The sequence below is a fragment of the Sus scrofa genome, chromosome 5, assembly GCF_054392235.1.
Source record: "Sus scrofa isolate SSC_HxYL_T2T_F1_AM1 chromosome 5, Sscrofa_HxYL_maternal_Yorkshire_Landrace_v2.0, whole genome shotgun sequence".
In the NCBI taxonomy this organism is placed as follows: domain Eukaryota; kingdom Metazoa; phylum Chordata; class Mammalia; order Artiodactyla; family Suidae; genus Sus; species Sus scrofa.
Window position 1 is genome coordinate 19651317 of NC_139387.1, and position 23342 is coordinate 19674658.

General features: G+C 50.1%; 1 protein-coding gene across 3 annotated transcripts; it reads left to right on the forward strand.

Annotated features, from left to right (window-relative positions):
- The first annotated feature begins 18258 nt into the window (after window positions 1-18258).
- ANKRD33 (ankyrin repeat domain 33) lies at window positions 18259-21539 on the forward strand. 3 transcript variants are annotated; one of them, XM_084955718.1, is made up of 5 exons: window positions 18259-18350; window positions 18681-18909; window positions 19100-19225; window positions 19399-19539; window positions 20657-21539. In XM_084955718.1, exons 3-5 carry the CDS (start codon window positions 19105-19107, stop codon window positions 21376-21378), a joined length of 984 nt encoding a protein of 327 aa, XP_084811844.1. In that variant the 5' UTR covers window positions 18259-18350; window positions 18681-18909; window positions 19100-19104; the 3' UTR covers window positions 21379-21539. The 3 variants fall into 3 exon arrangements, 2 of the variants coding, with proteins under 2 accessions (XP_084811844.1, XP_084811843.1); XM_084955717.1 differs by lacking the exons at window positions 18259-18350; window positions 18681-18909 and having other exon boundaries at window positions 19096-19225; XR_014803232.1 differs by lacking the exons at window positions 18259-18350; window positions 18681-18909; window positions 19100-19225; window positions 19399-19539 and adding an exon at window positions 19848-20400 and having other exon boundaries at window positions 20657-20794.
- The last annotated feature ends 1803 nt before the right edge of the window (window positions 21540-23342 follow it).

Below are 23342 nucleotides of genomic sequence, written 5' to 3' on the forward strand. Positions count from 1 at the left end.
TTAATCACTGGGCTGGCACGGACCTGTTTATCTTACTTCCTGTCAGCTTCACTCCCTCCAGCCCCCTACCTGCCTGTCTGTCCCTCCCCGTGCTGACCCTTCAATTTGCTACGACAAATCCAAGTCTAAGGTTTATGTCTCTTCAGCATCCTTTCACTCACCCCTCTGCTCCTTTGTCCAGTCAGCTCCTCCTCTCCAACACTCCTGCTCCAGACACATCCCAACCTTCACACTCGCAAGCCTGTGCGCATGCTCTTCCTCCTGCCCCAGGAACTATTTCTCCTTCAAGCCTCAGCCTGGAAGCCATGGAATGTGGCATCCTGCTGAAGCCTCCAGAACGCTCGCGCTGTCCAGTGGTCTCTAGGATTCTGGAAACGGCTCACACTGCAGCCCCACCCTGCAGTGAGAGCCCCTCCAGGGCTGGGAGCAGGCCTGCTGGGCATTCCCGAGGCTCACCTGTGTTGAGGCATCAGGCCATCAGGATGGCGGTGGGAATGGTTGGGAGGAGGGGCTTAGAGCTCCGCCCCTCTGGAGCTGGCCTTAGCGGCAAACACAGTTCTGTTGAGTGGGCAAGGTTGCGAGGTTGCTGGAGGGGAGGAAGTAGGCATTCTGTGCCTCAAGGTGAGGTCCTGGGTCCTTGGCAGAAAGGACACCAGCGCTGTCTGGGAACCTTAACATGAGGAGGTGGGGTATCTAGGAGCCTAGTCTTGATCAGCATCACCTGTGCATCTACCTGGGTGTGGGTGTGGGTGTGTGGATGTGCAGGCATTTGGGCAGTGGCCCCCTGCACCAGGGCGGTGGGATACTCTGCCCTGTGACACCCCCAGTGTCCCCAGAGCTGCCATCACCAACGGGATAGAGGTCAACCCGACAACATCCTTACCGCCTGAAGCGGATGCGGCAAAGACCCAGGAGATGCACTGGAAACCAGCAAGGCGTCTCCCATCATCTATGCTCCAGCCTCCTGTCCCTAGCCCAGCCTCCCTCTTCCCCTGAGACCCTGCAGTCCCTGCCTTCTCAGGGTCCCCAGCTGTCACAGCACCTTTCACAGGGCCCAGTCAACCCCTGTCCCAGGCGCTCCTCAAGACTACGGACAGTCCCAAGGCTCCAGGGCTACAACTGGCCCTCTCCGGAATTACCCAAGAAGTAGACACTGGGGTGTCTCCTTACAGAGGAAGAATCCGGCTCGGCTTGGGACTGGAAAGGAACATATTCAAAATCCCCCCTCCGCGAGGAGTAACCAGACGGGAATTTCAGCCCAGCCCTAGGAAGGTATCTGAGAGTCAAGTTCCCGCTTCGGCGGCCCCGGTCTGGCCCCGGTCTGGGGTTTCTCCCCCTCCCCTCCTCCCACACCAGTCACGTCCGTCCTGTTCGGAGATCGATGCGTCAATATCCTAGAACAAGCCTTAACCACGGCCCCGTGCGTGCGTCAGTGAGAGTTGAGGAGGGACAACCCCCAGGATGCTTCAGAAGTCCCCACCCCACGAGGAGCAGAGCACTGAACGCTGGGATTCTGTGTCCTGTAAAGCTATGTCTCCAGGAAGGGATCCCCGTCTCGCGCCAAAGAGAGGCGGGGTGGGGGCCCTCTCAGTGCCCCCCCCCAGCAGTCGCCCGGGAGTGTTTGCTGGTGACCCCCGAGCTCCCGCCCCCAGGTGCCCGGGGAGCGCGTAGAAGGGGGTCTTTGGCACGCCTCACCCCTCCCCCAGGCTGGGGGAGGGGGAGAGGAGGAGGGAGCAGATGGCAGCAATTACGGCTCGGACCCTCCCCCGCCCATCGCCCGAGGCCGGAAGATCAGCTTCGCGAGCTTTCGTGGACGGGAGGGGCGGCAGCCTCCTCGGCCGGGAGCCGGCGGGCGGGGAGCTGGGTGGGGGGCGCAGGTCCGGGAGGAGACTTCCTTCCCCCGGGAGTGGGGCTGGGAGAGTCCCTTAGGAAAGGCTAAACCCTCCCTTCCCGCTTCCCGCTCCCCGCCCCAATCTTCTCTGGCCGGTGTGCCAACAGTTCCGCGCTTTAGGGTCTCAGCGCTCCGAGGCTTTTCAGGTCCAGGCTGGTGAGAGGGGAGCTGTACGGTCGTGCAGGTTGCGGTCGAAACAAGAGCCGTGGTGCATGGCGTCTGAAACCCAAGCTTGGGCTTTGGCAGGTGTTGACTCTGGAGGAAGGCCCCGGGGCGAGGGGTGGGGGGGGGGACACCTTCTCTCACAGAGGGCTCGATGCCCCAAGTCTGGACTGCCCCTGATTTAGGGTGGGGGAGAGTAAATGGCTAGAGCAGGCCTGTGTGGGTCAGGAACAGAGCCAAAGAGGCCAGGAGGACTCTCAAGACCCAGGACACAGCTCAAAAAGCTGAGCTTCCTAGGCTTTTTCTCTCTTCCCGAATTCCTCTCATCCTTTCCTCGCCTAATCCATTAGCTAAATGTGTCCTTTCTATTAGATATATCTTTGGATCAGCCCCTGCTCCCCACCCCCTGCAGCGTGCAAGCCTGTATTACTACTACTTCCTTGCATGACTGCAGAGGTTCCCATCTGCCCACCTGACTGCTACCATTCAATTCACACAGCTGCCAGGGGGCTCTTAAAAGATCAGAAAAACCTTTGTAAATCAGAGGAAAAAATCAGAGTATGTCCCTCCTTGCTTAACAGTTTCCAGGCTTCCCTTGGACAAGAGCTCCACCATCGCACTTCGGGCTCTGCCTATACTGACCTCTTCTCCCTCATTCTCCCCTCTGCCCACATGCTGTTCACAAGGCTGCCTCTCTGTTCCTTGAACTTGACAAGACTTTCCCCACCTCTGGCCTTGGCCTTGCTGGTCCCTTTGCCTGGAATGCTCTGCCTGGATCCTTCACAGGGATGTCACCTCCCCATCAGCCCTAACCACAATCCTGAAGCAGCTCCACACCCATCTGCCTGGTGTCCTGTGTCACTTAACTTTATGTCTTCCATGGGACTTACCACTTTTTATAATGATCTTCTTTTTTCATTTGGTTTGTGGTCTGCTTCCCCTACCAGAATGCCAATTTCATGAATGTAAGGTTTTATTTATTTATTGTCTACACACGCAGGATGCAGAAGTTCCAGAGCCAGGAGTCAAACCTGTGCCACAGCAGTGACAATACCAGGTCCTTAGCCCACTGAGCCACCAGGGAACTCTGAGTGTGGGTATCTTACTTGCTCTTCGCTAGCATGATGCCTGGCACAAACCTGGAAGGTGCTCAGCATCTCCTTACATTTCAGGAAGGTTGACATTCCTGGAAAATGAATTGGATACTAGTCCATCTGGTCACTTCCAAGGGGGGGCTACTCTCCCAGGGAGAGGTCAGCTGCAAACCCCCATGTTCACCCAATGCCTCATATATGTGGATAGGCCTGAGGTTTCCTGTAACATAGTCTTAGCAGCCCATACTTATTGAGCATTTATCATGTGCCATATGTCTACACATGGCTTAACTATTTTATTATTTTTTTTTGTCTTTTGTTGTTGTTGTTGTTGTTGTTGCTATTTCTTGGGCCGCTCCCGCGGCATATGGAGGTTCCCAGGCTAGGGGTTGAATCGGAGCTGTAGCCACTGGCCTTCGCCAGAGCCACTGCGAAGTCACTGTGAGTCACTGCGCCACGACGGGAACTCCGGCTTAACTATTTTAATTTGTAGGATAAAGTCCATAGTAATATCCTCAGTTTACAAGTAGAGACACACCAGGGCACACACAACCATTCAGTAAACACACACACACACACACACACAAGCATCATAAGCATGGATTCATTATTATTGTACAATAGAATGGTGAGATGAGTAAATACAGTGGAGCCTGGGGTATTTATTTATTTGCTCTTTAGGGCCACACCCATGGCATATGGAAGTTCCTGGGCTAGGGGTCGAATCAGAGCTGCAGCTGCTGGCCTACACCACAGCCATAGCAACATGGGATCTGAGCTGCATCTGCGCTGACCTACCCTGCAGTTTGCAGTAACGCCAGATCCTTAACCCACTGAGTGAGGCCAGGGATCAAACTGCATCTTCATGGATGCTAGTGGGGTTCATAACCTCCTGAGCCACAGTGGGAACTCTGAGCCTGGGGCATTTAGTAACTACTGTGGGAAGGTGGACAGAACAGGAGAACAGAACACCGGGGAAGGGTCAGCATGAGGGCGCAGGGCAGGTGGGTAGAAGAGGAGGTTTAGGTCACAGCCCATGCCCTTGCTCTGGGACCCCAAGTAGTGAAGGGTGCTGCCGTGATACAGAGGCAAGGACCTGGGTCCTCGTCTTTTTATATATTTTTTTTTAGCTTTTATTTTTATTTATTTATTTTTATTTTTATTTTTTGTCTTTTTGCCATTTCTTGGGCCGCTCCCGTGGCAGGCATATGGAGGTTCCCAGGCTAGGGGTGTAATCGGAGCTGTAATCGCTGACCTACGACAGAGCCACAGCAACGTGGGATCTGAGCCACGTCTGCAACCTACACCACAGCTCCAGGCAACGCCGGATCCTTAACCCACTGAGCAAGGCCAGGGACCGAACCTGAAAACTCATGGTTCCTAGTCGGATTCGTTAACCACTGTGCCACGACGGGAACTCCTATTTTTATTTTTTTATATAGCATTTTTACTACTCAGTTACATTTATAGTTGTACAATGATCATCACAACCAAATTTTGTAGCATTTCCAACCCAAACTCCCAGCGCATCCCCCACCCCACAACCTGTCTCATTAGGAAGCCATAAGTTTTTCAAAGTCTGTGAGTAACTGTTCTTCAAAGAAGAACAGTTCTTCAAAGAACTGTCCTTCAAAGAAGTTCACTGTGTCCTTTTCCTTTTTTTTTTTTTTTTTTTTTTTTTTGTCTTTTGTGCCTCTGCGGCATTTGGAGGTTCCCAGGCTAGGGGTCAAATTGGAGCTGTAGCCAATGGCCTGCACCATAGCCACAGCAACACCAGATCTGAGCCACATCTGCAACCTACACCACAGCTCACAGCAACGCCAGATCTTCAACCCAATGATCGAACCCACAACCTCATGGTTCCTAGTCAGATTCGTTTCTGCTGCGCCAAGACAGGAACTCCTGTGTCCTTTTTAAAAATTCCACATGTAAGTGATAGCATTTGATGTTGGTGTCTCACTGTCTGACTGACTTGACTTAGCATGATAATTTCTAAGTCCATCCATGTTGCTGCAAACACCATTATTTCTTTCCTTTTAATGGCTGAGTAATATTCCATTGTGTATATGTACCTTGTCTTCTTTATCCACTCCTCTGTCAATGGACAATTAGGTTGTTTCCATGTCTTGGCTATTGTGTATCGTGCTGCAAGGAACACTGGAGTACATGTATCTTTTCGAGTCATGGTTTTCTCTGGATAGATGCCCAGGAATGGGATTGCTGGATCAAATGGTAATCCTATTTTTAGTTTTCTGAGGAATCTCCCTACTGTTTTCCACAGTGGTCGCACCAGTTTACATTCCCACCAACAGTGTAATGGGGTTCCCTTTTCTCCACACCCTCTCTAGCATTGATTGTTTGTAGATGTTTTGATGCTGGCCTTTCTGGCTGGTGGGGTCCTGGTGTTCTGCTCCCCACCAGAGGGCAACCATTTACCCTCTCAGGGCCCTATTAGCAAAGTGTCAGAGAAGACTTACTCAATACCTAACTCCCAGAGCTCTCAGCAAGATTACATTTTAAAATGCTCATGGAGGAGTTCCTGTCGTGGCTCAGTGGTTAACGAATCCGACTAGGAACTATGAGATGGTGGGTTCGATCCCTGGCCTTGCTCAGTGGGTTAAGGATCTGGCATTGCCGTGAGCTGTGGTGTAAGTGGCAGACGCAGCTCAGATCCCGCGTTGCTGTGGCTCTGGGGTAGGCTGGCAGCTGCAGCTCCGATTCGACCCCTAGCCTGGGAACCTCCATATGCCACGGGAGCGGCCCAAGAAATGACCAAAAAATAAATAAATAAATAAAATGCTCATGGAGGAGTTCCCGTCATGGCTCAGCGGAAATAAATCTGACTAGCATCCATAAGGATGCAGGTTCGATTCCTGGCTTTGCTCAGTGGATTAAGGATCTGGCATTGCCATGAGCTGTGGTGTAGGTTACAGATGTGGCTCGGATCTGATGTTGCTGTGGCTCTGGTGTAGGCTTGTGGCTATAGCTCCGATTGGACCCCTAGCCTGGGAACCTCCATATGCCATGGGGTGCAGCCCTAAAAAAAAAAAAAAAAGATTAAAAAAATGCTCATGGAAGTGCATTGGGCTGCTGAGCTCTTGCTGAGGAAGGAAATCAGGGTGCAGGTTGTTAGCCTGAAAAGCTGGGGTTAGAGCTATATTTGGGCCCCTCTGAGTCATAGTCCTCTGCTGGGTGCCCCTCCAGGGTCTGCCAATTGTTACATCCTTTGTCCTTGGCCTGGCACAGTTAGTACTCAATGAGTGTTTGTTGAGTGAATGCTTGGGTGAGACAATGACCAAGTACGAGAGGGAGAGTAAACAAATATAATGATTTATCGACACTGGTACTCTGAGAGTGAATAGGAGTTCCCTGGTGGCTCAGCAGGTTAAGGATCAGGTGTTGTAACTGCTGCGGCACAGGTTTGATCCCTGCCTTGGGAACTTCTGCAGCAAAAAAAAAAAAAAAAAAGAATGTGAATGAAGCAGGGACAACAGACACCTCTGCCTCTGAGCCTCAGTTGCTTCATCTGTCCGTGCAGAAAGTCCTGGCCCACCTTTCTCTCTGGGCCCCAGAGTGGACCAGAGCAGCAGAGGCAGGATGGTGGAGGCCCCCCCTTTGCGGTCTCCGCTGAGCTGAAGTGACCGGCGCTCCCCTCCCCCACATCCCTGTCCCCCGGAATTTATAGATTCCTCACTGTGTGCACAAAGGCCTTCTTGGGGAGGAGGCGGGGTGGGTGAGGAGGCTGCAGAATGAAAAAGTCAGGGGCTGAGTAGCAGCCAGCCACACCCGAGGCCCCATAAATCCGCCCCAGCTCCCTGTAGGATGGACTTACTGTGCTTCACCCTGAGCTTTGCAGGCTCCAGCTGCCAGGATCAGCTCATCCTCTCCGCAGCTCAGGGGACTCACCGAGGTGGAGGTGTGAGGGCCCAGCGTGAAGATAAGACCCTGAGAGGGTGTGTGCCTGTGCACGGGGGGTGGGGGGGGAGATGGGGGCACGGGATGACACTTCTATTGTTTCACCCCTCTGACGTCAGAAAGCCCTTTCCCCCATCTTGCTCCATTTCCTCACATGCCCCTGTGATTTTAGTTCTCAGCTGTTGGTTCTGAGCAGAAAAATGAGCTTTCTGTGGGTATTCTGAGTCCCTTGGGGAAGGGGCCCGGAGGTCCAGACCCCAGGAAAACCACCTCCTCCCCCTACTCAGGCCTCTCAGGGAGAGAGTCGGGGCTGAGAGTGGAATTGGCAGATGGTGCAGGGTTAACAGATGACATGGAAAACAGAATTACTCAGCTGTTCTGTCCCTCTGTCATCCCCTCAAAAGGGATGGCCTTCAAACTGGAAAGAGACAATGCTATCAATCGGGAGGGTTGAGGAGGAGAAAGAGAGAAGCCACAGGACATAGGGGACCACAGACCAGCACAGGCAACACCTGGCTTGGAAGCCCATCCCTGCCACTCACTGTCTGGGTGACCTCAAGCAGGTCCATTAACTTCTCAGAGTCTGTGTTTCTTCATCTATAAAATGGGTCAATGGAGAAAACCCTGCTGGAGCTCCCTTGCGGCTCAGTGGTTTAAGGATCTGGCATTTGTATGATGCGGCTTGTGCTGCTGCTGTGGCGCAGGTTCCATCCTTGGCCCAGAACTTCCGCATGCCATGGGCACAGCCAAAAAGGAAAATCAACAAAAAAACTCTGCCTTACCTCCTCACTGGCTTTTATGAAGATAACATGGATTTTTCTGTTTGTAAAATGCGCCTTAGAACTTGTGAAGGCATAAACATGTAAACGGTTACTTATCAACTGTCAGCCCCTTAGCTGTTTGTAAAATTATTTTTTAAACTTTTTTCCCCTTGCAAAGAAATAGAGTGGAATAGAAACCACTACAGTATGTCACAAGGTTTTATAAAACTTTGCTTTTTGTTACATGTATGTCCACGTGTCCTGGGGCTGGAGGTGGATGTGTTTACAGTGGGTGATAGTCCAAAAAAGTTTGAAACATTCCAAGTGGAGGAAATTCTTTAGCAGTATCTCCGGAAGGGAATAGTGGATGGATGGAAACTAACAAGATGAAATGTACCAGGTGAAACATACATGAAGTGAGCTCTGACTGTGGAACCCCAGGCTGGGGAGACTGGCTCTGAACAGCTTGGTGTAAATTGGCCTTGGTGGTGATTGGTGGAGGGGCTTAAGACCTACCTGACTGCACTCTCAGTGGGTAAGGAGGCTCTTTTTGCTTTGTAAGATGCCTGGACTTTGCTCCTTCAACATGGCCTTGAGCTGGACTAGCGAGAATGGGCTGGTCACTGCGAACCTTGAACTCCTGTGCCTAGACCCCTCCCCTTACAAATCCACTAAGAGTGCAACAGGTATGATGTAGTGGTGGGCAGGACCCCCCCCCTGCCTGAACTTCACCCATGACCCTTCTCCCCACCCCCACCCCAGAGGCCATAGTCCAGTGAGGGTGAACTGGTCAGAGGGGACCCTAAATCAATCGCAGACTTCCCTGGCTGGCATTGAGTTACGAGCTGTGGGTTTTGTAATGTAGATCGTGGTTGAGGAGGCGGGGGCATGACCTATGGTAGGTCACACAGGACCCCCAGAAGGGGCCAGAGCTGGGGTCAGAGGCCACCTCCTCCACTCTCCACCCCACCCTTTTGAGTCCCATCCTGGGTCAAGTCCTTAAGCTGAGTTGGGCCATTTCCCTACTCACCGCTGCCCTCAGCTGTACCTGCCACCAGGCTTGTAGGGTGGGAGTAGGGGGGGCTCATACTGGAAAAAGATCCTGGAAGAAAGGAAAAGGATGAGATGACAGGACATTGGGCTCCCGACAGGTGACTTGTCTGTGCCCCAAACTGGACCCAAGTATTTGCAGAGCTCTCTTTCTCTACGGATTTGCCATCGTGCTCTCCCCAACCCCTCCCCCCCCTTTTTGAATGAATTCCACAAGACGCCTGCAAACCCCAGCCCAGAGGATTAGATGGCTGGAGATATGGCATGACAGACAGAGAGCAAGATAGAGAATCAAGCCGTGCTCCAGACAATGCGTATTACCAGGGCTTAAGAGAGTTAGAGGGGTAGTAAGATGGAAAGTTCCAGACAGTGAGATGAGAAAGAGCAAAAGCTAAAATGATGGAGAAAAGGTGAAGTCAGGAAGAAAGAAGACAGGGAGACAGAAGGGCAGTGAAGAGATCTAGGTTGAAGAGAAATTGGAGTGGAGAGTTTCCGTTGTGGCTCAGTGATAACAAATCCAACCAGCATCCATGGGGACTCAGGCTCCATCCCTGGCCTCGCTCAGTGGGGTTAAGGATTTGGCATTGCCGTGAGTTGTGGTGTAGGTCACAGGCTCGACTTGGATGTGTTGCTGTGGCTGTGGTGATTCAACTCCTAGCCTGGGAACTTCCATATGCCGCAGGTGCGGCCCTAAAAAGAAAAAAGAAAAGAAAAGAGCATTCTAGTGAACTTGCATCAGCAGCTCAGAGATCAAAAGAAGGATAACCTGCGTAATTCCTTCGATGTTAATCCTGAAGGCCGTCACCTAGAGACTCAGAAGGAAGTGTACCTGATGGAAAGGTACCTGTATCACTCAGGATGTTATCCATTACTTTACACATTAACCCGCAACCTCCTCTCCCCCACTGCCGCAGTCATCCCTATCAGCAAAGATACACACAGGAAGGGTCAAGACCCAGGCTGGGGAACTGGGCAGGGGGTGGGGAGGGACTGAGAGTCCTCCCAAGACCAAGAACCAGGCTTGGACCGGCACCTCTGAATTGGGGCATCGAGGCAGGTGGAAGGTAAAAGAAGCATTACAAAGCTTCTGGGGGTACTCAGCCAAGTTGGCTAAAGGTGATCTATGAAAATAATTCTCCTGTCCTTTATGCTTTGGGCCAAAAGTGGAATCCCAACACCTCCCCCCCACCTCCCGCGCATGCATCGGCCTGCCAAGACCCTGCCCCTGCCCAACCCCAGAACCCTCTGCTATAGCCTCCACCCTCATGAGTGGGTTGGCCTGGGGGCGGGCACCGCCGGCGGGATGCTCTCCCAATTCCTGCACATGGCTGCCACCTGCTGGCTGAAAGTGGCCTTGCAGAAACAGGACCGTTGCGGAGGCTGGGAGTGGTCTGGACTAGACTGGAGGCAGCTTCTTTAGGCTTAGGGGTAGAGAATTTGAAAAGCCAAGTGTGAAATCCCCTGTTACCCAGCTACATGTTCCTGAGGCTTCTCAGCACAGGTTAAAGGCTCCTATCCCTCTACAGTCACTGTATGGTGCTGGAGGGTTCTCTAGGCCAGACAGTCTTGTCAGGAAATTCACATTTCCTGAGTGAATGACACTGTGCCAGATGTAGGACACAAAGGTGACCAGCAAAACAGCCAGGCTGGGGAGTCCCCTTTGTGGCTCAGGGGTTAACGAACCCGACTAGGATCCATGAGGCTGTGGGTTCAATCCCTGGCCTCGCTCAGTGGGTTAAGGATCTGGCATTGCTGTGAGCTGTGGTGCAGGTCTCAGACCATGGCATGGATTCCAAGTTGCTGTGGCTGTGGCGTAGGACAGCAGCTGTGGCTTTGATTCCACCCCTAGCCTGGGAACTTCCATACGGCCAAAAACAACAAAAAAAGCAAAATGTGATGGTCCCCTTTCACCTCATTCCTATTTCCTTTCTTAAGTTAACGGCTGCCAACATTTTAATGCGCCTCATTGTTCAGGATAGTCCTCGACCTTGGCTGCTCACTAGAACCACACGGGGAGATTGAAAAAATCCCAGGGCCCAAGATGTGTCCCAGACCAATCCCCTCCGAATCCTGGGGTGGGTTCTGGCATCACTATGTTTAAAACTGTGCAGCCAGTGGTGTGAACTACTGTCTCAGAACTTCCTATGCTTTTATATACATGTGAGCAGACACCCAGGAGAACGTGTGCATAGCTGCGTGCACGCACATGGATTACGTATATATTACACAGGGCTTTTTCTTTTCTTTCTCCTTTCTTTCTTTTTTTGCTTTTGAGGGTCTCACCTGCAACACGTGCATGAAATCTTTAACTGTGTTTTGGTTAAATTCATAAAAGTTTCTCCTTATACTTTGTGCTTTGGGGTCTTGTTTACAAAGAGTTTCCCACCCCAAGATCACAGAGATCTTCATTTCTTTTATTAGTCTTGCAGTTTTATTTTTAAAAATTTATTTTCATTTATTTATTTATTTTTGCCTTTTGGGCTGCACCTGAGCCATATGGAAGTCCCCAGGTGAGGGGTCGAATCGGAGCTGTAGCTGCCAGCCTACACCACAGCCACAGCAACGTGGGATCCAAGCTATGTCTGTGACTTACACGGCAGCTCAGGGGAATGCCGGATCCTTAACCCACTGATCGAGGCCAGGGGTCGGACCCGAACCCGCATCCTCATGGATACTGGGCTTTTTCTTTTTAATTAACATTTCTCAGAGATATTTTCAGAGCAGTCCATATGGATCAAATTATTTTTTAATGAAGACAAAATCTGCATGTGCATATTTTGAAGCCCTTCCTTCACTGGTGCACATTTAGTTTGTTTCTAAATTTTTTACTAATACAAATAATGCTGAAAAGTGTATACAATATATCTTTGTTCACATATGCAAGTGCTGTTTTGGGAAAGAGTTCTAAAATCAGAATTTCTGGGTTAATGTGTATGTGCATTTGTTGTTTTGATAGATAATGTTAAAATTCTTTCCAAAAATACTTCACTAATTTACATTGCTCCAACTGTGTAAGCACTTAATATTATTAATGTTTAATTTTTGCTAAGCCGATGCGCCAAAAGTAATATTTCATTATTGTTTTAATTTGCCTTTTCCTGCTTACTTGTGAGGTGAAGCATCTCTTCATATATTTATTTTTGATATTTGTACCTCTTCTTTGAATTAATCACCATGTCTTTTGCCCATTTTCCTAGTGGGTTGATTTTTAATTAGGATTAGAGGAAATTCTATTTCCAATACTATGACTGGCTGGACTCTGGACTGATCTGAGTAAAACTGTAAATTGCCAGTTAAAATATACATGCAGATTATTTCAAAAGCACAGAAGCGCAGGCCAGATAGCAAGCATTTATTAATTTAAAATTGAGGGAAGGCAGGAACTCAGAGAAATAGGGCAAGAAAAGTGCTTTTCTCTGAGGGTAGCTGTTGAATCAGGCAAACTTGGGCTTCAATCCCCATAGCCTTTGTCTATGCAATTCCTCACCGCTCCATATGCCGTGGGAACGGCCCTAGAAAAGGCAAAAAACCAAAAAAAAAAAAAAAAAAAAAGAAAAGAAAAGAAAGTGGTTCAGGACTAGCAGTATCTCTGCCCAGCAGAAGCAAACTCACATTCTCTGAAAGAAGACACCTGCCTCTTCAGCTTCAAGGAATGTCCAATAAAATTTTCCTTGGAAGATAAACAGCTCACAGTTTAAAGCAGAAATGCTAAATGCAAAAGGAAAAAAGACTATCAGCAAGATCTAGCCCACCCAGGTAGTTCAGGATCATCTCCAATCTAGAAATCCTTCATTTAATATTATCTGTAAAGTCTCTTGACCATGTAAGGTGACATCGTCACAGGTTCTGAGGACTGGGATGTAGACATCTTTGGGGGCGCCTATTGTTCAGCCTATGATAACAATGTTATTTCATTTCAAAAAGCTTGAAATCATAGAACTTTAAAATAATTAAATAGGCTTTGTGTGTGTGTGTGTGTGTGTGTGTGTGTGGTCTTTTTGTCTTTTCTAGGCCCGCTCCTGTGGCATATGGAGGTTCCCAGGCTAGGGGTCTAATCAGAGCTGTAGCTGCCGGCCTGTGCCAGAGCCACAGCAATGCAGGATCCGAGCCACATCTGTGACCTACACCACAGCTCATGGCAATGCCGGATCCTTAACCCACTGAGCAATGGTTCCTAGTCAGATTTGTTAACACCGAGCCACAATGGGAACTCCTAATTAGACAATTTTAACAGCGGGTTAGACACCTCCAAAGAGAGAATTAGTAAAGTGGATGGCAGTCCAAAAGAAATTACCCAGAGTGCCTCACACAGAGGGAAAAAAAAGACAGAAAGTTTAAGGAGATGTTAAGACATATGGATAACAGAATAAGTCAACCTATGTTGAAATGGAGTTCCAGAAAGTGAGGAAAGAAAGAATGAGACAGAGGCAGTACTTGTTTTGGTTTGTTTGTCTCTTTTTTAAGGTCTGCATCTGTGGCATATGGAGGTTGCCAGGCTAGGGGTGGAATTGGAGCCATAGCTGCCAGCCTATTCCATGGCCACAGCAACACAGGATACTTAACCCACTGAGCAAGGTTGGGAATTGAACCCACCTCCTCCTGGATACTAGTCAGGTTCCTAACCCACTGAGCCACAACAAGAACTCCTGAGACAGAGGCAGTATTTGATTAAAAGACAGGGGACTGCAGGAGCTTCAGATTCTGGAGAATTGGAAACAGGCAACCAGAAGATCACAGGCAGCTGTGCAAGAGCAGGGCTGCCCCCAGGTGAAGGCAATTCCCTGGCATCCTGGAGCCAGAAGGAGCTAGAATCTCAGCCCTGAGGCCACCTCCCCACACCGAGGCCAGGCTGCAGTCAGGAGATACCAGGTATGGGGATTCCTCCAATCCGTGGAAGGAGCTCAGGCCAGCCTTGCTCCAGGTAGACATTTTAATCATGTAGAGAATCCTTAGAAGATGCAAGGAAGACTCCAATTGTGGTTTCAAACCTTGCTGTGCCAGTGAATGTAAATTTCTCATGGATGGGTACGTGGGCCCACCTGCTCAAAGAGCAGCCCAGTGTGTCCTCTCCGTCAGGTAATCCCACTGTCCTCTGCCAGAGCTCAGAGGATCCTGTCACTTCAGAAGACCCTCCCAGTGTCATCACTGCACCTCCTTTAAAATGCATCTTGCTTGAGGAGTCCCCTATGGCTCAGTAGGTTAAGGACCTGGCATTGTCAATACAGCAGCGTGGGTCACAGCCATGGCTGGGATTCTATCCCTGGCTTGAGAACTGCCATAGGCCACAGGTGCAGCTGAAAAGGTCACTCCCTCAGGTCGTCATACACACTGCAAAGTTGGAGTGATAAAATCAACATTGTATCTTGGTGCCTGCAAGGCTGGATTCTGGTGACAGGTCCCTCCCTGGCTTGTAGTGGATGGCTGTCTTCTCACTATATCCTCACATGGCCTTTCCATTGTGCCCACATGGGAGCAGGCGTGGTGGAGGGAGAAAGGAGAGAGAACACATGCTCTGGTGTCTCTTCCTTTTCTTAAAAGGACAGCAGCCCTGGAGTTCCCGTCGTGGCACAGTCGAAACGAGTCCGACTAGGAACCATGAGGTTGCGGGTTCGATCCCTGGCCTCGCTCAGTGGGTTAAGGATCCAGCATTGCCGTGAGCTGTGGTCTAGTTCGCAGACGTTGGTCGGATCCCGCGTTGCTGTGGCTCTGGCGTAGGCCGGCGGCTACAGCTCCGATTCGATCCCAATCCCGGGAACCTCCATATGCCATGGGAGCGGCCCTAGAAAAGACAAAAAGAAAAAAGAAAAAAAAAAAAAAAAAAAAGAAAAAAAAAAAGGACAGCAGTCCTGTCAGATCAGGATCCTGCCCTATGACCTCATTTAATAATAAGTACCTCTCTATCTCCAAGTACAGTCACATCAGGGGTTAACGTTTCAACATATGAATTTTTATTTATTTATTTTATATTTTATTTTATTTTCACCTTTTTAGGGCAGTACCTGTGTCATATAGAAGTTCCCAGGATAGGGTCGAATCAGAGCTGTAGCTGCCGGCCTACATCACAGCCATAGCCATGCCAGATCCAAGCTGCATCTGCGACCTACACCACAGCTCATGGCAACGCCGGATCCTTAACCCACTGAGCAAGGCCAGGGATCGAACCTGGTCCTCACGGGTGCTAGTTGGGTACTTTCCACTGAGCCATAACAGGAATTCCAACGTATGAATTTGAGGGGGGCACAATTAAGTTCATAACAGATCTCTTTCTCATACCATATAGAAAAGTAATTTCCAGATGGATTAAAGACTAAATATTAAAAATAAGGAGTTCCCTGGAGTTCCTGTTTGGCACAGTGGTTAACAAATCCGACTAGGAACCATGAGATTGCGTTGCCGTGAGCTGTGGTGTAGGTCGCAGACGCGGCTCGGATCCTGCGTTGCTGTGGCTCTGGCGTAGGCTGGTGGCTACAGCTCCAATTGGACCCCTAGCCTGGGAACCTCCATATGCCATGGGAGTGGTCCTAGAAAAGGCAAAAAAAGACAAGGGTTTATTATCTAGAATATTAACAGAAATTCCTGAAAACTCAATAAAAAAGACAGGATAGGGAGTTCCCCTGTGATGCAGTAGGTTAAAGCTCCAGAGTTGTTACTGCAGCAGCTCCAGCCACTGTTGTGATGTGGGTTCGATCCTTGGCTCAGGAAATTCCATATGTCACAAGTATGGCAAAAAAATAAATAAAATAAAGCATGGAGTTCCCACTGTGGTGCAACAGGATTGGTGGTGTTTCTGCAGCGCCAGGACATGGGTTTGATCCCCAGCCCAGCACAGTGGATTAAAGGATCTGGCATTGCCACAGCTGCAGCATAGGTCTGATCCCAGGCCTGGGAACTCCATATGCCTCAGGGAGGCCGAAAAAGAAAAAAAAAATCCTTTTATAGTTCTGTACCATCAGACTGATAAAAACTAGAAGGCTGAATAAGTTCAAGTGTTGGCAAGGATTTGAGATACTTTTACGCACTCTTGGTGGGTCACTAAAATAGGGAGCAATCTGGGAGCAGGTGGCCAATAAAAATGTATGTACCCTATGCCCTATGACCCAGCAGACTCTGAGATGCTCTCTTTTGGGTCCACAGCTAGATATATACAAGGATGGTCCCTGCAGTATTTGTAGTGGCATGAAGTTGGAGGCAGCATAGGGGTCCACCTTTGGAAGAGCAGATAAGTCAGATGTGATGGATGCACACTATGGCATCCTATGCAGCAGGAATAAGAGGGAAGAAAGAAAGGTTAAAAGGGACACACCATACCTTTTATTAAGAGAGCAAAGATTTTCCAAGGAGCCTCCCCCATCAGACTGCTGCTTGCATTTCATTGGCCAAAACTGTGTTAACTGGTCACACCTGACCAAAAGGTGACCAGAGAGAAGAGGGTTATGGATAGGGAGTGTATCATTTAATCAGAGATGTCTGACCCATCATCTCGTAGATTTCTTCCAACTGCTGCATAGAGTCCACAGTGTCCCTTCACCACATTTTACTGTGATGGCTAGAGGTACAGCAGCTATATTGTGACCATGAGGAAAAGCCAAGAGACTCCCAGAGAAGGCCCTGACATCATCGAGTTACTCAGTCAACACCAACAGCTTCTTATCTTTGAACTTTTTATCTTGTATGAAGAATAAACCTCTACTTGTTTAAGCCACACATGTCAGTTAGGGTTTAATTACTGGTAACAGAAATAAATCTGGCTAGTTTAAATAAAGAAGCAGGCTCTAGGTCTGGGAACAACTCCCAGCTTTGAGAGGCACATGACCTCTGCCTGTGATCCAGAAAACAAGTCACTACTACAGGAAGCTGACGAATCAGGAAACTGCTCACTAGACCCCCCCAACCGTATCTGTCACAATTTGTGACAGCAAAACGGATGTCCCATGCTACTTAGCTCTATTCCAAATTTGTGTCTTACACAAAAGCAGAACTTAAATCACAGATTCCTAGCTCACAAGAATCTGGGAAGTGTCATTATACCTTTCCAGCTTTTACAGTTTTGGAAGCAGGTTGAGCAGCCAGCCTATGGCAGCAACCACACCCCTGAGGTCAGTTTTTGGTTACAACACCTGACTGATACACTGCATAAAAAGCAGCAAGGACCAACCCCCAAAACAGCACTGAGTGAAAAGAACGAACACAATAAGCTCTGTAGCACAATCTAAGGTGTGAGTTAAAATAAAACAAACCACCACTACTTTTTTCAATGAAATGTATGTTGTCACGAATATATGTGTCATCGAGTTCCCATTGTGGATCAGTGGAAATCATGACTAGGAACCATGAGGACGCATGTTCCATCCCTGGCCTCGCTCAGTGGGTTAAGGATCCGGTGTTGCCATGAGCTGTGGTGTAGGTTGCAGACGCAGCTCCGATCCCATGTTGCTGTGGCTCTGGTGTAGGCCGGCGGCTACAGCTCCGATTACACCCCTAGCCTGGGAACCTCCATATGCCACTGGAGCGGTCCTAGAAATGGCAAAAAGACAAAAAAAAAAAAAAAAAAAGGTAATTTAACTTAAAGAATAATTTAATAATAATTTTATTAATTTAATAAATAATGGGAGTTCCTGTCATGGCTCAGTGGTTAACTAATCCGACCAGGAACCATGAGGTTGCAGGTTTGATCCCTGGCCTTGCTCAGTGGGTTAACGATCTGGCGTTGCCGTGAGCTGTGGTGTGGGCCAGCAGCTACAGCTCTGATTAGACCCCTAGCCTGGGAACCTCCATATGCCGCAGGTGCGGCCCTAGAAAAGACAAAAAAATAAAATAAAACCTTCCATTAAAATAAATAAATAAATAAATAAATAATGAAAACCATAGTTTGATTTGAATAATCAAAATAATTCATTTACATGTGAATATAATTTAAATATTTTATATTTAATGTACCACATCAAACTAATCCATTAAACTGAATATATCATAATTTCTGTACCCTAATTAAGCAATTCTTTATGCTTTAATTTCCCCAGAATCTAAAAAAATAGATCCAGGTGACCCCTGGGGCCCCTATGCCCGTCCCAGTCACCCTCTTTAGAGAGGTGTGTGACTTACAGCCTCTCCCACCCCTACCCCCCCTGCCAAGCCCGGCTCCACTCTTCAAAGCGTGGGTTTGGAGCTGGTCTCCGAAGGGGGCCGAAGGTGTGAGTTTGCAGGAGAGGCGGATCTTACTCTCAGAGCCCCCTCCTCGGGGGAGGAGCCACTCGGACTCGGGCCCCGCCCACTCTAGGCAGGCTCGTGGGGCGGGGCTCTGTCGGCTTGGGGAGGGGAGAGCACCTGCCCCGCCCTGCACCTCATCCCTAACTAACCCGGCTTGATCCAGCTCAGCCCCGAGGTGTTTGAGGCAGCTCTTTCCGTTAAGTCGAGCCATCTGTTACCTGCGTTGCTTCCTGGGGGGGAGAGTCCACCTTGAGGCGCTCCAGAGACCCGGTGAGTGCTCTCAGGAGTCTGGGGCTTACTGTGAGTCCCAGCAATGGCTACCTCCTAGGGAGCCTCCAAACCCCAGGTAAGGTCCCCTGGGAAAAAGGGAACTGCCGCTCTCCCTGAATCTCACCAGGATCCTCACTTATAGTGACTTCTACCCTCTTAGGGCTCCTGCCACTCTGCTTCCCTGCCACCGGCATGTCCTTTCTCCAGGGTGAATGGGATGGGACACTCCAGTAGGAAAGGACTCTTCCTTGGGCCATTGGGGTGAGTCACAGATGCTGAGACATGTCCCAGGATTCAGAGGGACACCATTCCCCTCATTCTGTGTTATAGATGCCAGCTGCATTGAAGGGGGGAAACCCGCCTTCTTGCCCCCAGCATGGAAGAGGAGGAGCTGCCATTGCCGAGGGGAGGGCTGGACGTGTCTGATGCCTCTATCCCAGGCTGCACGCTGGGGGCCCTGTACTGGGCCTGTGTCCGAAATGACTCTGCCCAGCTCCAAGCCATCCTGGATGATGGGGTCTCCCCAGAGGAGGCCACCCAGGTGGACGGCAATGGGAGGGTGAGTCACCCCACTCGTCCTGGGAATTTCAGGATGGCATCCACTGCCTGGGTCCTCAGGAGGAAGGGAGAGAGTGGGTCTTCACAGGAACTGGGACATCCCTGGGTCAGATGTGGATTTAAAGGGCCCAGGGCCCCCAAGAAGCTCCAGGAGGGAAGCACGGGGGCTGAGCTGCCCCTCCCCCAGACAGGCCTCATGGTCGCATGCTACCATGGCTTCCGGAGTGTCGTGGCTCTGCTCAGCCGCTGTCCTTTCCTGGATGTGAACCAGCAGGACAAAGAGGGGGACACAGCCCTCATGCTGGCTGCCCAAGCAGGTAAGAGGCTGCTGACCCCACCCTCTACCCGCCAGACCAAGGCCACAGCCCACACTCTTTGCACCAATGTTCTCTCACTCTGACACTGCCACTGCCGTGTTGGGTGGAGAGTGGATCTGGGGCTTTGTCATTCCTTTCCTGGGTAGCCAAGCTCTGCCCTTGGTGCCCTGCAGGCCACGTGCCTCTGGTGAGTTTCCTGATCAACTACTACGCGGGCCTTGACCTGGAGCGCCGGGACCAGCGGGGGCTGACAGCGCTGATGAAGGCTGCCATGCGGGACCGTTCGGAATGCGTGGCTGCCCTCCTCATGGCAGGTGCATGGGGACCAGGATGTTGTGTGGCCTCCAGTTCCTCCCCCACACCTCCCCACCAGGCACTAAGTCAGCTGTCATAGTTGCAGAGAGGAGAGAGGTGGATGGAGGATCAATCTAGGCTGACTTCCTGGAGGAGGAGAGTGTGCTGGAGCTTCTCACCAGCAACAAAGTCCAGCTCCTGATAGCTCTGTTTAAGTGGTGAATGGCAGTCCCAGAAAAGAAAACTTGGGAGGATAACCTAGACTGGCTGGAGAACCTAATACAAAAAAAAAAAAAAGATTGTTATCTGGAACCAGACTCTTTGGTGCCCATCCTGGCTCTGCTGCCCGCTGAGTGACCCTGGGCAGGTGGCTTTCCTCTCTGGGCCTCACCAGTGTAATGAGGTCAATGGCCTTCTCTGGGCTGATCTCCAGCTCTGACAAACCAGGGTTCCAGGAATGCAGGGATGTGTGATTGAGACATGTGACTGTGACAGCGTTGTCCTGGGGTGAAGTCCACACTGTGGAGTCTCCAGGCCGTGCTACTCTCTGAGCTGGGGGTTCCCTCTGTGGGTCACCCTGGGGGACCCCAGCCTCCGGCTTTGCCCTTTCCCATCCTATTCGGTTGGGTTTGAGGTGAGAAGGGAGGAAGCTCTACATCCCCTCCTTTGTGGAAGAGTAACTGCTACTCCCCACCCCCAGGACTGGGGGGTGTAGTGATGAAAGGAAGAGTCAGAAGAGGGAACCAGCAGGACTCCCTCCCTCCACCTGCCCCAGAGGGTGCAGCTCGGACCTCCCCCCATCCTGAGCAACCCCCACACACCTTCTGGTCAGCGCCTTGGTTCAGGAGGTCTCTAGTCTGCCCCATGTTTGGAGACCTGGAGTAAGTATCCCTGGTCGGTCCCCCTCACTGGACTCCTTTCGCCAATCAAACCGGAAGTTGGGATCCTAAACCGGAAGTTGGGGTCTGGGGCTGGTACTGTCCGTCGGTGCTACTGCAGCCCCTGAGGGCCTGATTCCAGCTGCAGCAGGGTGGGCCTCTGGTTTTGCATCTAACTCAAATCAGTCCTGCTCCTAAAAGCATCTGTCCTTCTGCAAGGCACCGATCCCACCCCATGTCACCCCTGTGCCCTCCCCAGGTGCTGACCTGACTGCAGTGGATCCTGTCCGAGGCAAGACGGCCCTGGAGTGGGCATTTCTGACCGACAGCTTCGACACAGTACAGAGGATCCGGCAGTTGCTGCGACGGCCCCAAGTGGAACAGCTGAGCCAGCATTACCAACCCGAGTGGCCAGCTTTGCCCGGGCTTGTGGCCCAGGCCCAGGCTCAGGCCACCCCATCTCTCCTAGAACGACTCCAGGCCACCTTGAGCTTCCCCTTTGCCCAGTCTCCTCAGGAGGGGGGTGTCCTGGACCACCTTGTGACCATCACGACCAGCCTGGCCAGTCCTTTTCTCAGCACTGCCTGCCACACCCTGTGCCCTGACCACCCACCTGCACTGGGCACCCGAAGCAAGTCCGTGCCAGAGCTGTTAGGCACTGCCCCACCCCCTCCTCCTGTACCCCAGCCCCCCCAGGAAGTTCCTGGCCCCCGGGCCTTCACCCCCTACCAGAGCCCTCACGGTGTGTTGAGCATGTGCCCCCAGTGGCTCCAGCCCAGGGGTAGTACCAGCTCCAGGCCCCAAGCCCCCAAGATCCTCCTCTCCAAGGCACCCTCATCTGGCATCCAGTGGAAGCTGGAGCCCAGATCTGCAGGGAATCGAAGCCTGGCCCTTCCTGTCTGGAGATACCAGGAGCTCAGGATGGAGAGGAGGAGGCAGGAGGAGTCCAGATTGGCAGAGAGCCAGGGGAAGATGGGCTAGACCAGACTGGGAGCAGGTAATCAGGCCCTTTCCTTAGGCTCCTTTGCTGTCTAGAGCCCCTTCTGCCTTCCCATCTACCTCTGTCTAAGTGACTCTACTCTCAGCCTGTGCACCAGGTCATTCATACAGCATCATGTGCAACAATAAAAGAATGGAAATGACCCACGTGGCCCTCAATAGGGGACTGGCTAAATTGATTCTGGGTGTAAATACTGTATACCTATTTGACGTATTCTCTACAGTGGGAAAACAAGAAGAAGGAAGCTTTCAGAGTTCTCATTGTGGCTCAGCAGTAACGAACCCAACTAGCATCCACGAGGATGCGGGTTCAATCCCTGGACCCACTCAGTGGGTTAAGGATCCGGCATTGCTGTCAACGGCACTGTAGGTTGAAGATGCGGCTTGGATCCCTTGTGGCTGTGGTTGTGGTGTAGGCTGGTGGCTACAGCTCTGATTCATCCCCTAGCCTGGGAACTTCCATATGCCTCGGGTGTGGCCCTAGTTCTGTTATGAAACTATCTTCAAGATGTATGAAGTGAAAAAACAAGGGGTGGAACAGTGTATGAGGCATGCTACTATTTGCCAAAGTAAAATTTGTCTTTTTTTTTTGTTGTTGTTGTTGTTGCTATTTCTTGGGCCACTCCCGCGGCATATGGAGGTTCCCAGGCTAGGGGTTGAATTGGAGCTGTAGCCACCGGCCTACGCCAGAGCCACAGCAACGTGGGATCCGAGCCGCGTCTGCGACCTACACCACAGCTCACGGCAACGCCGGATCGTTAACCCACTGAGCAAGGGCAGGGACTGAACCCGCAACCTCATGGTTCCTAGTCGGATTCATTAACCACTGCGCCACGACGGGAACTCCCCAAAGTAAAATTTGTACCAAGATAAACTTGATTAATATACATAAGTAGTGAGTACCAAGATTCATTTAACTACTTAAGTATAAGAGCAGGATGAGTCAAAGGGAAGAAGTGAAAAGCTATTATTGACATTCAGGGGAAAAAAAAATGCTCGAATAAGATCACAAATTTAGATACAAAAAACGTTCATTCTTACCTGGTAATAAAACCATAGCTGTTTTTTTTTTTTTTTTTCCTACCAGACAAAAGTAATTTGCTATTTATCAATCTAGAGGTTAACCTCTGAACTTTTTAGAGTCAGGGCACTAATCAATAGCAAATCGTGTATCAAATGCGTTGTTTCCTCTAGATGACCCATAGGTGGGGTTATTAGCCAGTGATCTAAAATGTCTTTGAAAAGGCACCTAAGAATTTTTTATGTGCCTTATTTATAAGTTTTGGACTCTTTTTTTGCCCCAGCCGTGGCATATCGAAGTTCCCTGGCCAGGGACCAAACCTGCACGGCAGTTGCAGCCTGCACCACAGTTGCAGCAACGCCAGATCCTTAACTCTCTGTGCCACAGGAGAACTCCCCAAATATTTTTTCTGAACATGTTTGTTGCATAAATATATTTGCTTGTTTATCTGTAATAATAAAAGCAACCACTTTTAAGGTGCTTACTCTATAATTAATACACTTAATGCTCCCAATAATCCTATGAGGAATTTATCTTTGAGGACATGGGGCACAGAGAGGGTAACGAATTGCCCAAAGTCACGCAGCTGGAAACTGGCAGAGACCAAGACTGAGACCAGCCACCAGTTGTGGAGGCCAGACTCTCATCTGCTGTCTCACTGGAACCTTCCTGGAAAGAAACATGACAGTTCTTTGAAGAAGAAGACTGAGCAGTTGATCCAGAGTGGAAGGGAGACTTTTCACTGAGTATCTTTAAATTGTAGACATTTTTACAAAATCGTACTTAATTTGTTGAATAGCTTTAGATTTATGGAAAAGTTGTGAAGATCATGTAGAGGTCCCCTATACCCTACACCTAGTGTCTTCTTTTATTGATAAGTGTAGTACATTTGTGGCAATTAATGAGCATTAATACATAACTGTTA

Coding starts and splice junctions, on each gene's coding strand:
- ANKRD33 (XM_084955718.1), top strand. CDS start 19,105: ATGGTCGCATGCTACCATGGCTTCCGGAGTGTCGTGGCTCTGCTCAGC. Junction 19,226..19,398: donor CATGCTGGCTGCCCAAGCAG/GTAAGAGGCTGC, acceptor GGTGCCCTGCAG/GCCACGTGCCTCTGGTGAGT. Junction 19,540..20,656: donor GGCTGCCCTCCTCATGGCAG/GTGCATGGGGAC, acceptor TGCCCTCCCCAG/GTGCTGACCTGACTGCAGTG.